This window comes from Canis aureus, chromosome 10 (genome assembly GCF_053574225.1).
Source record: "Canis aureus isolate CA01 chromosome 10, VMU_Caureus_v.1.0, whole genome shotgun sequence".
Classification (NCBI taxonomy): domain Eukaryota; kingdom Metazoa; phylum Chordata; class Mammalia; order Carnivora; family Canidae; genus Canis; species Canis aureus.
Window position 1 is genome coordinate 2,978,794 of NC_135620.1, and position 15,202 is coordinate 2,993,995.

At 52.6% G+C, this 15,202-nt stretch overlaps 1 protein-coding gene across 5 annotated transcripts in view; it reads left to right on the top strand.

Moving 5' to 3' along the window:
• The window catches only part of TBC1D9B (TBC1 domain family member 9B), a 41,974-nt gene that overhangs the window by 2,503 nt on the left and 24,269 nt on the right, over window positions 1–15,202 (top strand). For all 5 annotated transcript variants that reach the window (XM_077911130.1, XM_077911133.1, XM_077911131.1 and 2 more), the window contains exons 2-6: window positions 1,361–1,471; window positions 5,158–5,276; window positions 9,661–9,889; window positions 10,832–11,090; window positions 12,218–12,425. In XM_077911130.1, the coding sequence (XP_077767256.1) occupies window positions 1,361–1,471; window positions 5,158–5,276; window positions 9,661–9,889; window positions 10,832–11,090; window positions 12,218–12,425 (926 nt within the window). The remainder of the gene's footprint in view (window positions 1–1,360; window positions 1,472–5,157; window positions 5,277–9,660; window positions 9,890–10,831; window positions 11,091–12,217; window positions 12,426–15,202) is intronic.

Below are 15,202 nucleotides of genomic sequence, written 5' to 3' on the forward strand. Positions count from 1 at the left end.
CCCGGGGTTTGATCCTGGGGACCCTGGATCGAGTCCCACGTCAGGCTTCCTGCATGGAGCCTGCTTCTCCCTCTTCCTGTGCCTCTGCCTCTCTCTGTGTGTCTCTGTGAATAAATAAAAATCTTTTTAAAAATGGAATATGAAACAAAAGTGTTAAAGTCAAGTTAATCAGTAGAAATTATTCTGGCATCAGCAGGAAAGTGGTAACAAACTATTTCCAGATCACACCAAAAGCAGCAATTCATTAAAAAGGAAAACATAAATTCCAATTAGGAACAGTGAACAGATTTTTAGGTAGTTTGATAATTCAATTAATAAAGGGGAGAATCAAACAGCGGTAGAAGGTGGACATTTCCTCTGATTTGTCGGGGAAGTAGTGTCATTGACAAAGGCTGTATGTGATGACAAGTAAAATTTGGAATGCCCTAAAATGCTTCAGTTCAAGATGGAAAAAATTGGATCAGTGTTTTCCCAAATTGAACGGTTCTAAAAATTGCCATGTCGTCTTCAGTCATGATTTCTGTAGCCACAAGGAGCTTCTTTAAACTTCCCAGAGTAAGAATGTGTGATTACTTGGCAGAGGAAAGACTACATTATCTCCCTGTTGTTGATAATGGAAAGTAATATTACAAAAACCATCGTTGTCCTTTTTTTTTTTTTTTAAGATTTTATTTATTTATGAGAGACATAGAGAGAGAGAGGCAGAGACACAGGCAGAGGGAGAAGCAGGCTCCATGCAGGAACCTTGATGTGGGACTCGATCCCGGGTCTCCAGGACCACGCCCCAGGCGAAGGTGGTGCTAAACCACTGAGCCACCCCGGGACCACCTCCCCCCCTTTTTTTAAGCCAGCAGAATACATGGCCAGAAATATCAGGGGAAAATATATCTTAAGAGATGTGTCTGGCAGTTAATAAAACACACTGTACTGTTATTCTGGATTTGTGATATTTGTAGTATTGTCTTTGTTTTTTAATTTGTGATGGTTGTACTTTTTCATTCTAAACACGTACTTGTCTTCAAATCTAATTTTGTATTTTTCCTAAAGAGGGCCTCCCAGAATTGTTTAAGCTTTTGTTTAAACAAAATCGTTTAAGAGAGCCCATAACACCTGCATCAGCCCCTGCCTGCAAGCATTTGTGAGTCTGGAGAATACACGGAAGCTTCTAGGAAGAAGTGGGAGGAGATTTTTTTGATAGGGATCAAATACAGCTGAAGACCTTTGAGGAAAAAGAAGTCATTTGGTAGATGAGGGGGATGCCAGATGTGTCTCCATCTGAGCTGTGCAGGGAAGGCATTGCTACCATTCTGGCTGCCTCTAGGGGTTAGCCCTCACCCTCGTCTCTCTGCCCTGCTCCCAGGTCTTCTTGTGGGTACCCTGGACGTGGTGTTGGACTCCAGTGCCCGCGTGGCCCCTTACCGAATCCTGCACCAGACCCAGGACTCGCAGGTCTACTGGACGGTGGCATGTGGTAGGTGCTGGCCGGTCCTGCCCTAGAGGAGCAGGGCCCCCAGGAGGGAGGGGACACAACCTGCATTCCCGGGCTGGATGTTTCCTATGGAGAACCTGGTGCTACCTTTTGTTCAGACCACACAACCCAGGGCTGCATCTAGCTTAGGATGACAGCCCAGATGTTCACGGGTGCTCAGTACTGCATTGGGATCATCTGTGGACGTGTGTGGAAATGCCCACGTGCAGAGCAATGAAAATTTTGAGATTCCCAGCCAAAGTGGGACAAGGTGTCCCCTTGCCTCCTTTTGTCAGCTGGCAAACTGTAAACAAGGGTCCTTTATGCGGTCTAAGTGCCATATTTTGGGCATTTTTGTCTCTTTTGTTGGTGACTTTGCTATCAAAAATGGCCCTACAAAGAAAAGAAAGAAAAAGAAAGAAAGAAGAAAGAAAGAAAGAAAGAAAGAAAGAAAGAAAGAAAGAAAGAAAGAAAGAAAAGAAAGAAAATGGCCCTACGTATGGTTGCCGACATGCTGGCGGTGCTTCCAAGCACAAAAACGGTGATGTGTCTCATGGTGAGAGAATGTGTGTTTAAAGGAGCTTTGTTCAGGCCTTAGTTACTTGTGCTGCTGCTGGCCATGAGTATGATGTTTGGGAATTAATGTATAGGAAATACGGTGCTTTTAAACAGAAAGCTGCATAAAACAGTCATGTATTGATCGGTTGATGAATACGTTGTGACCACAGGTTTACAGGAGCTTAGCCCTCCCTGTAGCTCCCCTGGGATCAGTCTTGGCGAATTCCATGTTCCAGGACGCTTGATAGAACCTGATTGCTGCCAGTAATGGCAATGGGCTGTAGCTGTCCTCCCAGGAGGAGACATGCCAACCCCTCCCAAGAGTCTGGGAGGAGGTCCCTTTCAGTGGATACCAGCCTGGCTGAGGTCACTTCGATACATCAGTGGTCACAGCCAGCACTCAGCACTTCCTGCAGTCCAGGCAAACCTCCCAAGAACTCCAGAAGGTGGAACTTTGGGTTCTTTTGTTTTGGGGGGTCTTTTTCTATGTTGAATTTAAGGAAGCAGTGGCCCAGAGTGGGTTAGGGGGCCTGAGAAAGGTAATGAGAGCATTCACAACTGAGACCCTGGCTTGAGAAGTCCTCTTCCCCCCTGGTGCCTTGACAGAGGTGCCCCTGTGTGAATCCATAGACCAAGTCCTCAAAGTCCTGGTTTTCCCAACGCCGAGTGGGGCGTGGTAGGACCCCAGCCCTCCTGGTTCCAGAGCATGCAGGAGAGAGGGGCTTCCATGGAGTAGAGCTCAGGGAGGTTGGTGTGTGCCTGGGCTACAGGGAGACACAGTACTCTGAAATGGGCCCTCGAGACTTTCCTCTGTTTCAGCGATGTTCTTTCTCAGGGAGCAGATGGGGAAGAGGCAGGCAGAAGCAGCGAGGGAGGAGGGTGGCCACACTTCTGGTAGCGTGGGAACCCCTTTGGTGGCAGCAGGGCCTGGTGCTGGGGAGGAGCCTGGGGGTGCTGGGGAGCCTTAGTCCTTAGCTTTGGGCCACATGTGCTGAGCTGCTTCAGCTTCTGCCAGACCTCCCAACCCAGCCTGACCTCTGCTGGGCCCCATCCACCTCCCCTCAGCTCTATAAAACCAGACGAAGTCATGCTGAGACCTGCCCAGTGAATCCTGCCTCCTAAGCCTGCCACTGAAGGACGTTTGGGGTCCGCCCATCTCCATTCCTGTCCTCCTCTCAGCTCACACCTGGCCCTCGGCCAGACCAGACACTTGCAGGGCCTGAATTCCCAACCACACCTGTCCTGGACAGTGTGCATGGTGTCCCCCCACATCCACCTAACATCCTCCTCTGTCGAGAACCTGCTCGGGTGTCTGCTTCTATAGAAAACCAGATTCCCCAGGCCCAGGCATCTACCTTTTCTTCTTGCTCCTCTAGACTTGCCATGTCTTTACCAGCAGTTTGCAATGAAGGTTCATTGGCTGTCCCACTAGGCCGGCAGCTCCCAAAGAGGGTGAGGATAGGGTCTGCAGCCAGGCAGCCTGGGTTAGGATCATGGTTTGGTTACTTCCCAGCTGTGTGACACTGGGCGACTTACTTAACCTCTCTGTGCCTCAGCTTCCTCCTATGAAATGAAAAGAATGGTACTGTCTCCAAGGTTCTCTGAGAAGTAAATAAGATACTCCACGAAAAGGTCTGAAAACAGAAATAGCACTTGGTGCCATATTTTGGGCATTTTAGCTGTTACAGCAATTAGCTGTTACATTTTTTATTCCCTGAACCTAATATAAAGGTGGCATAGTTTGTGTTTACTTAGTGCTAAATGTAGACTGACATCTAGCTAATCATTCTTTTAAATGCATGTATGTAAATATTGACAATCACAGTGCACACAGACCCACACAGGCAGTGTGGACAAGATTTCTTCTGTTTGAGGTTGCCAGGAGTACTTGTCAGAGGGGATGACACCCTTGAGTTGCATTACTTGTAGGTTTAACTTCCAAATTCAAATGTGGGTTCTTGGCAAAAAAGAGAGAGAAATCCCTTCTCCTACTAGCTAAGTGGTGGCCTCTGTACACCAGGGAAAGGAGGCCACATGAGAAGCCCAAAGAAAAGTGGGGAAAGAAAGACTTGTGTCTTTGCCTGGGCTCCCCTATGCCCAGTGTGCAGACATTCTCATGGGTCACAGCCTCCCAAGAGGCTGGGCCTTGTGGATACTCGCAGTCCACCCCAGATCAGCTGGAAGCAGGCAGGGCCTTCCCCCTTCTTCTCTGTTCATTCGTTCAGAAAACAGCTCTTGAGAGCAGACCCCCTGCCAGGCACAAGCAAAACCCCAGAGAGGCAGGGGAAGCCAAGCCAGGCAGACGTCCCTCACCCCTTTGCTTCTCCTTCGGGGCCCGTTTCCCAGCTCTTTGAGGGGTGGGCAGAGAAAACAGCCACCCTGCACTTTGAGAATGGTGGTGCACTGCCTTCTCAAAGTTTTTCTGCTGCCTCTGGACCCCCCTCCCCGCCCCCCTGAGAAGCATAGGGACCACTTACAGAGGAGGGGCAGACACCGGGGGTCCAGCCAAAAGCTGAAGGGGTCAGGCAGAGGTTCCTCCAGGAGGCAGGAGCAGGGCTGGGATGTGAGCAGAGATGGGGAACAGCGGCCTGCAGGCAAAGACCTGGGTGGGTGCGTCTGGCTGCACAGAGAGCCAGAGCCTCTGGCGGTCCCAGCAGGAGACCAGCCAGCCTGGGGCCTGGAGCTCTCCAGGATGCTCCAGCTGATGTCTGTGGACACCTGAATCCCCCGGAGGACTGCAGTCACTTATACCAAGTCTGACTGTGTCTGGTTTGTCTTCTCTTTATCCCGAAGGAAAACTGTTGTAACTCAGCAAACCCGCAGATCTCTAGACTATTTCTGGAAGGGCATGTGTGTAACTGGCATTAGGGAATGTGGAGGCTCTGTCTTCTGCATGACTCTCTGCGATTCTCCCTGAATTATTTTTCGTGCTCACTGGGACCATCCATGACTGTTGTTATAGATACATATATACATAAAGTTGGAGAAAGAAAAGAGGGAGCAGCCTAAAGACTCTAGTCCCTAGGGTATATACAGTACATCAGGTTACCTGTGTTAGCCTCTGAATTTATGTTTAAGGCCTGCTGACTGTACTGACTTTCCTCCTCTTTACTCCACCAAACCTCCCCCAGGTTCTTCCCGCAAAGAGATCACGAAGCACTGGGAATGGCTGGAGAATAACTTACTCCAGACGCTGTCCATCTTTGACAACGAGGAAGATATCACCACCTTTGTCAAGGGCAAGATACATGTAAGGTTCCCCTTCTGCTTCCAGTGCCCACTCCCCGCTCAGGGATGGCGGTGTTCCCCTGTGTCATCTAGTTTACTCTTCAGTGTGGTCTAGCCTCATCTCCCTTAACAGAGGTCAAAAGCATGTATGTGCTCCCATCCTCCTGGTCTCAAGAGGGGCATCTTGGGCAGCCCTGGTGGCGCAGCGGTTTAGCACCGCCTACAGCCAAGGGCGTGATCCTGGAGACCCTGGATCGAGTCCCACGTCTGGCTCTCTGCGTGGAGCCTGCTTCTCCCTCTGCCTGTGTCTCTGCCTCTCTCTCTCTCTCTCTCTCTCTCTCTCTGCATCTCTATGAATAAATAAATAAATAAATCTTTAAAAAAAAAAAAAAGAGGGGCATCTTAACTCACTGCTGAGCGGGTCTCCGCTTCTGGCTACCCCTGGGGGAGATCTGACCAGCCTCAGCCAGGACTTCCTGCTCCCTGCAAAGAGCCTTAGAGCAACAAATACACAGGCACACCATTCTGCTGGCCCACTTCTCGGCTGACATACAGGAAAAGGCTAGAAGTGATAGACTAGTTGGAGGAATGTTTTATTTAAATACGTTTGCGGAAAAAAAATAAAAATAATAAAAATAAAAACGTTTGCGGGCAGCCCCGGTGGCGCAGTGGTTTAGCACCGCCTGCAGCCTGGGGTGTGATCCTGGAGACCCGGGATCGAGTCCCACATCAGGCTTCCTGCATGGGGCCTGCTTCTCCCTCTGCCTGTCTCTCTCTCTCTCTCTCTCTCTCTCTCTCTGTGTCTCTATGAATAAATTAACAAAATCTTTAAAAAAAAAAAAAAAAGTTTGCACCCTCTGACGAAATACTTCCTTCCCCTGGCATTCATTGTACAGTGTAGGCACATGTGCCGAGCAACATGTAGGCCTCAGGATGTTCCCTGCAGTGCTGTCAGCAAAAAGGCTGAAGAGAGCACCTTCAGTCTGAGAGCAGGAGGAGAAGCAGCCACAGTTTGATCCGCAGAGTGAGAGGGGTGCTACTTCCCAGCATGGCCTTTATCAACACTTCCTAAGTCCTCTGCCAAGGCCTTTACGTTCAGGGCACTTGTGAAGTCATACGCGGTGTATGTAATGGTGTGTTTTATAGCTCTGAAAACTGCAGCCATGTGTCAAAACTGACCTCATAGTGATGCTTCACCTTCTCCTCTTCGGGGGAATAATTCACACCGTAATGAGCATATACCTAGCACATACGCATGTGTGTCTTCTTTCTGTTTGCTGATTTTACCTTAGATTAGATTTATTGGATGGCTCTTTTTGGGTCAGAGTTTAGCGGTGCAGGATTGCTTTGGGCAGGCCCCTGTGACTTCATTATGCCAGAACTTTCTAGACCTAGGCAGACGGCACCAAGAGATCCTCAGCTCCTCTCTAGATGTTTTGACGGTCTGAGCAGGACCTGGATTGCCTTTCTAGCTCCACAAGAAAAGGCAAGGAGAGCAGAGGCAAGTCTCTACTCTCCCAGTGTGCAAGCTGGGCAATGATAGTAATAATAATAATGAAGCAACATTATTGAATGCTTCCTACATGCCAGACCAAACAAACTAATAAAACAGAACAAAAATTTCTCCATTGATGCTTGGGTTAAAGAAGAAATGTGCATTAGAAAAATACTTAGAACTGAATGGTCATCAGAATGCCACTACATATCTGCATTTGGGGGCTGCAGCCAAAGCCATATGCAGAAGGAAATTTGAAGCCTCAAATCTGATGATATGAGGAGAAAAAGAAAGGGTGGAAATTAATGAGCTAAGCGTCTAATTCAGCAAGTTAGCATGTCTAACCCCAGAAATCAGGAAATCAAATGGAAATGATAAAAAGAGGAAGTTAACCCCAGAGAAAACAAGAGGACAATGCAGAAAGGCAACAGGGCCAGGAAACAATTTAAGATATAAACAAACCTGTGGCAAAGTGGCTCTAGGACCGAAGTGGGAAGCCTCACATAAGCAGGGTTGGGAAAGAACTATGGGAAGCACCTATAAAAAAGCAGAGTTGAAGGAAGAAGGAAGGAAGGAAGGCAGGCAAGCCATAAACAGCTTTGAACCAATAAGAGTTTAGACAATCATCAAAATAGGATGTCTTTACTTCCATCACCACTGCAACAAGTTTCCATAAACTTAGTGGCCTTGCACAGGTTCATTACCTGGGAGTTCTGGAAGTCCCCAGCCCACAGTGGGTCTCACGGGCTGAACACCTTGGTGTGGGCAGGCTGTGCTCCTTCTGGAGGCTTGGCAGGGAGGACCTGTTTCCTCTCCGTTTCCAGCTTTTAGGGGCCACTGGTCTTCCTCACTCCTGGGCCCCTTCCTTCATCCTTCATCTTTAGTGCTAGCAGCATGGTATCTTCACATCACGCCATCAGTCTCCCCATTCCTGTCCTCTCATTCCCTTTGTGGTTCTGACCCTCTTGTCTCCTCTTTACAAGGACCCTTGTGATTATATATTGGGCTCAGCCGAATAATCCGGGACCCTCTTCCCAGGTCAGAATCCGTACTCTATCCCATCTGCAGAGTGCCTTTTGTCATGTGAGGTAACCTATTCCCAGGTTCTGGGGTTTGGGATTTGGACATCTTTGGGGGTGGGAGGCTTTTATTTGGCCTACCACAAAATATAACTCAAACCGGAACTCAGGAAGAGATAAGAAACCTGAATATGCCTCAAACTATTAAATGGGATTTGTCATTTAAAATCTGCCCGGTAATTTTTATGGTCCTGTTCTGTGGGCCAACAAACCAAATCTCAACCCTGTGAGCCAGGCCAGCCCCTTCCCATTGCTAGGGACCATTCCTCCTGCAGCACTGTCATAAAGGGCAGGGCATTGGGAAGGGGGACCCCAAGAGAATGCAGAGGGAGATGCAGAGCAGATGTCAGCCCCTCTACTCCCGGCTTGGGACTCCCCAGGGTTCAGCTGCAGGGAGCAGGGAAAGGAGGCTTCTGGCTGAGACCCAGGAAGGGGACTGGTAGGGCACGGCATGGGTGATGGCCTCCCAGTGGGTGGAGCTGAGGGCAGCAGAAGACACAGATGTGGCCTTAGTATTGAGGCAGGCACTCTGCCAGAGCCTTTTTCCCAGATGGGAGAGCTGCTTCCTACAGGAACATTTGGGAGACACAAGGGGCAGCTTGAGAGAAAGATGTTGAAGTCTCAGCTACAGCATCAGAGCACACCCTACTTCTGGTCCTTATCCAGGCTCCTGGCTGTCCTCCCTGCCCCTGGATGGAGCTCCCCTCAATGGGAGCAGTAGACCAGGCCCCAAATGCTAGTCTTGAAGTACCTTAGTTTATTGAATCATCCTCCTGGATAAATGCATGTTTAGAGCCAAGGGTGCTAAGAACCTCTTTTACCCGAAGAGCTGGGGCAGCTCTGTGGCCCAGGATGATGTCTCTGGGCATCCTGAGCCTAGTGAAGACGCTGGAGAACACAGCATGGACATGACCTAGGCTGAGAGGGGCTGCAGCTGGTGTGAGAGCCTTGAGCTAGGAGGGGCTACAACTGGTGGGTGCACCTGAGCTGGGAGGGGCCTGCAGCTGGGAGGGGCTGTAGCTGGTGGGTGCACCCTGAGCTAGGAGGGACTGCAGCTGGTGGGAGCGCTCTGAGCTGGGAAGGGCCTGCAACTGGGAAGGGCTGCAGCTGGGAGGGGCTGCATCTGGTGGGAGGGCCCTAAGCTGGGGGCGGTGGGGGGGGGGGGGCCTGAGCTGGGAAGGGCTGCAGCTGGGAGGGGCTGCAGCTGATGGGAGGGCCCTGAACTGGGAAGGGCTACAGCTGGGAGGGGCTACAGTTGGTGGGGGCTGAGCTGGGAAGGGCTGCAGCTGGGAGGGGCCGCAGCTGGTGGGAGGGTAGGCTCAAGAAGCTGGAGCCCCCTGGTATATTGAGGTGAGGGGGATTCAAATTTAAACGTCTTTGTCATGAGAAAAGCACTGCACAAAACATTGCCACAGCTGGAAGCCGTTTGGGTAAAGAAAAAGGGAAAGAGAAAACCATGTGTTTCCTTAAAGGTCCATCAGTGTCTCCTTGTCTGGGGGAAACCAGCAGTGGCTACAGTGTGCAAGAGTGAGATTCTTACTGAATACACTTTCTACTCTATGATTTTTGTTTACCACGTTTATTATATTTTCCAGAAATTTTGCATGGAAGTAAATGTTTATTTTGAAAGTCACTACTTCCAGCCAGCCATGCTTGAAGTATTGTTCGTTCAGGGAGTTGAGGGAACCTGCCTGGCATCTGTCCAGCCGTGTGCCTCAGCTTCCCAGCTGGTCCTCCCGTGCTTCCGGCCCTAGGGCCAGCACCCAGGAGTCCTGGATTGAACACCGGGGCCCTCCAGGCCTGCCAGGAATCAGTCCCCTATCCTCCTACAGGGCATCATCGCAGAAGAGAACAAAAACCTGCAGCCCCAGGGAGATGAGGACCCGGGGAAATTCAAGGAGGCCGAGTTGAAGATGCGGAAGCAATTCGGGATGCCTGACGGGGAGAAGCTGGTCAACTACTATTCCTGCAGCTATTGGAAGGGCCGCGTGCCCCGGCAGGGCTGGCTCTACCTGACCGTCAACCACCTGTGCTTCTACTCTTTCCTGCTGGGGAAGGAAGGTGAGTGGCCCCCAGGGCCCCCGGCTGGTCTTGTCATCCTGTACCCACCCCTCAGGACACTCACCACCTCTCCATACCACCAGAGTTCTTGAGTGGCTTCTTTCCTTGTGGCCCCAAGATATTCTGTCCCCACACACCCATTGGAAGGTCTCCCCGAAACCCAGGGCACCTCAGCAGTTGGAGGCAAGGTGGCCCAGACTTGAGCCAGGCTCATACCTGGCTCTCAGGGGGCCCTGGCCCACCTGTATCCGCCAACATGATTCTTCACAGAGTGATAGCTCAGAGTGATAGCTTCTTTCCTTTAAATCAAATATTCTGGGGGACACATGCCATCTCTGAGTGGCTCTAGGCCATGTGGTGCCCTGGAGCTGCAGATCCCTCCCTGTGGGAAGCCCTGGCCTCTGGTCACAAGGCAGACGCCCCAGTGGCAGCCAGCACCCTCTGCTGCTGCACCACCCCCAGAAAGAGCTCCCAGGGCTTTGGCGCTTCTGAGCATAGCAAGCCCTTGTCCTGTTTAGCAGGCATCTGCCACGCCCTTCCCCCAGCCCTGCCTCCACCCTGGCACCTCCTCACCAGGCAGGAGCTGTGTGCTCTCTTCCCACATCCATGTAGTCCCACTTGGGGGCCCCTCGGGGCCAGGGTCTCGGCTAGCTCATCTCCCCACGTTTATTCTTGTCTCCCCTCAGCCATTTGTGGGGTTAATATTCACCCAAGATATTCTCAAGGCAGGGTGCTGGGTTGGCCTGGGGTGCAGTGGAGACCCCCACAGCCCAGGCCCTCCTCATGGGGCACATGTTCCAGCACAGCCAGGCTCAGGCATGAGGGACGTACAGTCAGTGACACCTGCAGGGAGCGGCTCTCCCAGTGGGTTTTGGGTGCATGTGCTGTCCAGCCCTCTGGCGCATTTGACCCACTGCTGTGTATGTCCCTGCTGGCATCCAGTGAGCCTGGTGGTGCAGTGGGTGGATGTCACGAGGCTGGAGAAGAATGCCACGCTGCTCTTCCCTGAGAGCATCCGTGTGGACACCCGGGACCAGGAGCTCTTCTTCTCCATGTTCCTGAACATCGGCGAGACCTTCAAGCTCATGGAGCAGCTGGCCAACCTGGCCATGCGGCAGCTGCTGGACAGTGAGGGCTTCCTGGAGGACAAGGCGCTGCCCCGGCCTGCTCGGCCACACAGGAACATCTCGGCTCTGAAGCGGTGCGCAGCCCCCTGGGGTGGGAGGGACCTGCCTTCCTTGCCCTTCACGGGTTCCCCACAGGAAGAAAGCCCGAGAAAGGGCTGGTTGCAGATAGTTACAGGAGGGGAGCAAGAGATCTGCAGGGGTACCATCCAAAAATACCTCCTGCTGCCTGTAGAGAATCCTTTCTCAGAGCCCGGTGAGGCAGAGTGCTCCTGTGCTGGGGACTGGTGCTCAGTAATGGTGGCCAGCATTTGTTTGTGTTCCTCGGAGCAATTCCATGTTCCTTGATGGTAGCTTTGAAGGAAACCCGCAAGGCCGGCTGGGAGCTCAGAGGTTCCTGGATTCATACCTGTATCCTGAGACCTCATCCCCACCAGGCTGTTCCCTAGATTGCACCCAGAGACCGTGGCCTGGGCACAGATGCTAGGGTGCGCCTTCAGGACCAGAGCACCGTTCAAGGGTTTCATGCTCCAGTGAGTGACAGGGTCCTTTTGGAACCTTCCAGAAAGGAAACGGGCCAAAGTCAAGACTTGACACTGTCCGTCAGGGTGTGCCCGCCAGGCCCTGCTCAGGCTGACCGCAGCAGCCCCATGGGGCTGGGGTTAGAGATCTTTACACAGAAAGAGCCAGTAAGGGGACAAGGAGCAGGGTGTCAGGGGGCCGCCTCACATAGTCATCAGGCAAGTGTGCCTTTGTATTCATCAACAGCAGCACCGTGTATTTTAGTTCAGGAGGCCCTCATCTGGTGTCTAGCCAGGGCTGGGTCTTTCCTGGAGGAAGCAGCAGTCTCCGGGCAGAGGCGTGCAAGGCAGGTGTGGGAGATGTCTTGGCACTGGGGCACCATCTGCCCTCAGCACCAAGTTAGCAATGAGTCAAACCCTGTCAAGCCTCTGGGTGTCCTCAGGGCTCAAGGGCATGCTGTTTGGTGACCGCTCCTCTGCAGGTCATACAGATCTCTCTCAGGATACCTGGCCATCTGCTGTGTGTGTTTTATTGAACACTCAGATCCCTGGGCATGCCTTACTTATGGGAGGACCCCCAAAGAGTCCAATTCCACATGGAAACCAAGGCTCTGTGGCCCCTTGCAGGCATGCTGGCCCTAACTCTTGTCCCCGTTCCTCCCACCCATACCTTGGTTTCCCAGAGACCTGGATGCCCGAGCGAAGAATGAGTGCTACCGGGCCACATTCCGCCTGCCCAGGGACGAGCGCCTGGACGGCCACACAGGCTGTACCCTGTGGACCCCGTTCAACAAGCTGCACATCCCTGGCCAGATGTTCATCTCCAGCAACTATATCTGCTTCGCCAGCAAAGAGGAGGACGCCTGCCACCTCATCATACCCCTGCGGGAGGTGAGTCCTGAGGCCCCACACCAGCTCTGCCTGACTCATGTGTGGGGGCACATGGTGGGAGTCGCCAGCCCCAGCAGCCCCACAGCATTTGATGGTGGGCACATGGAGGGCACAGTGTGAGTCAGCAGCTTCTCTGACCACCTGCCTTGTGCCAGGCCCCTCCAAGCATGGGGCTAGCTGGATGCTTCCTCAGGGGTCACCTCACCTGGTGGGAGGACAGGGTGGGGTTGGACATGCCAGGACAGCTTACACTGGGATATGAGGTCATGTCATGAAATTTGTCTGCCTCTCCAGTCAGATCCCAGAGGCCTCCTGTGGGGGAGTGTCCCTGAGTCCTGGCTTCCTGGCCCTTCGGGTGGACTTTAGCAAAGTTCTGTGCTTCAACTTGGCTTGGAGGACTTTGACCCCTGACCAGCCCCACTATGTCACTCTCGGAGGCCACTTCACTGTTCCTCTCCTGACCCTTGCCTTGGCTGTGATTCAGGCTCCAGCAGGGCCTCTGGAAGTCCACTCTCACCTGTCAGGGATGGGGACAGCCCTTACCTGTCACAGGTGGGGGGGGGTTAGCCCTCACCCATCACAGGTGGGGGTCAGCTCTCACCTGTCAAAGGTATTTTTTTCTCAGGTTTCTTAGGCTTCCACAGTGAGCCTGATGGAAGCAAGGCCATTTGTCCTATCCTGCAGTGAAGGGTGTGGACAGCGTGAGAGATGGAAAGCACTAACCAACACCCCTCCCCACCCCCGCCACTGCCCCCACCACCAGGGTCAGAGCAGGCCCCCGGGCCTACTTTTCCTAGTGGCATAGCAGGGCAGACTGGCTGTTTGACTCTGTGAAGCAAAGTGAGGTTCTTAAGTTAGAACCTAAATCACAGTATCTTGATTTATATTAACAACCTAGAGTAGCGAGACCTCCCTGCATTCACAAAGCCATCCAATTGTAGCTACAGCTGTGAGGGGGGTTCTGTGTGCTGCCTCGTTTCCCCAAGGGAAGTCAGAGGCAAAGGACTCGAAAGAGCCACAGCTCCAGAAGCTCCAGGCTGAGAGCTCAGGTAACCCCTGTTCATGCTGGATTCTGAGTTTGTCCTGGGTCCGAGGCCTGGGGGGAGGGTGCAGAGGTCTCCGTAGGCCTCAGCTCTTTCTCCTGATGATCCTGACGTTTCTGATGGCAGACAGCTCTGGCTGAGGTGGGGAGCAGGACTGTCTCGGGCTCCAGGCATAGGACTGACTCGGCAGCTGGTCAGGACAGAGGTGCTGACCTGGCACCAACTGTCCTTAGTGTGCCTGCCAGGGGCCTTCATAGGGCATCCCCCACAGAGCAAGCTGCGTGCCCACCTCCAGCGGGCTCTTGACTTTACTTCCCCGAATGCGCTCTTCGTATTGCCACCTCGGGAAGCAGCATTCCTTCTGTCTGTCTGCTCTGCTGAAAAGAGGGGGTGGCCTTGATCCTGACCTGGCCTTGTTCCCACGTTCCAACTGTAGCACGGCTCTTTCTCTCCACGGCGCTACCACTCTGCAAAAAGTGCCGCCTACACCTAAGCCCTATAGGCCCCTCCCCCCACGGCAGCCAGTGGACCTCAGAATGCCCATCAGTGTAGTCAGTGCCCCACCCGGACTCCTCCAGCATTGGGGATGAGAAGCAGCTCCAACTGCCTGCTGTGACCTATGGGACCTTCAGGGAACTGCTCTCCCCTTCTTAGATCTTAACTCATGTACATGTAGGTGTGTACATACAAGTGTGCACACACACACACATGCTCATGTGCATCTGCACACATACACATATACACTAATCCACATATACATATACACACACCACACACTCACACGTCTGTGCACACACCACACACACGCTCACATGCATCTGCAAACACATGTACACTCATCCACATACACATACTACACACATGCTCGCGTGCATCTACACACATAGAGACATGCATACACATACCAGCCATGCGTGAGCTTGCATACACACACACACACACACACACACACACACCATAACACATATATACTTGCCCCAGCTTCTCTACCCTTTCCTCGTGTGTCAGGCCAATCCCGTTCCCTCCTCAGGGTGCTTGCTGGGAACCCTGCCCTGACCCCTGCCTCAGCTGCTGGCCTGACCATACCAGGTCTCAGCTCCAGTAGCTGGCCTCCCTGGAAGTGCCATCAGAATAAACAGCCTGGTGGCCTCCTAGCTCCCCCTGTGGTCACTGCTGACTGTCCCTCCTGCTCAGGGCCGCAGGCTCTGTAAGAGGTGTCCCTTGAGAGCCCATTCTGCACCAACCACACCGATGCCACCGTCCACACACCTCGGGTCAGAGCCGGACCCAGGAGGCACCTTGTTGGCAAGTGTTGTGGGAGCCAGTGCTTAGGATAGCGTGCGGGGATCCCTGGGTGGCGCAGCGGTTTGGCGCCTGCCTTTGGCCCAGGGCGCGATCCTGGAGACCCGGGATCGAATCCCACGTCGGGCTCCCGGTGCATGGAGCCTGCTTCTCCCTCTGCCTATGTCTCTGCCTCTCTCTCTCTGTGACTATCATGAATAAATAAGAATTAAAAAATAAAATCTTTAAAAAAAAAAAAAAAAAAGGATAGCGTGCGGCAGGGCTGCTCACCATGCTTTAGATGGTAGAGTAACTGATCGTCTCAAGGCAGCCAAATGCAGCAGCTGGAGGAGTACTGGCATTCTTCATCCTCATGGTGGTCGTGCTCACTGCCCCATCAGCAGGGCGAAACGAGGCTCACACGGGCACATACCATGCTCAGAGCTCCACAGC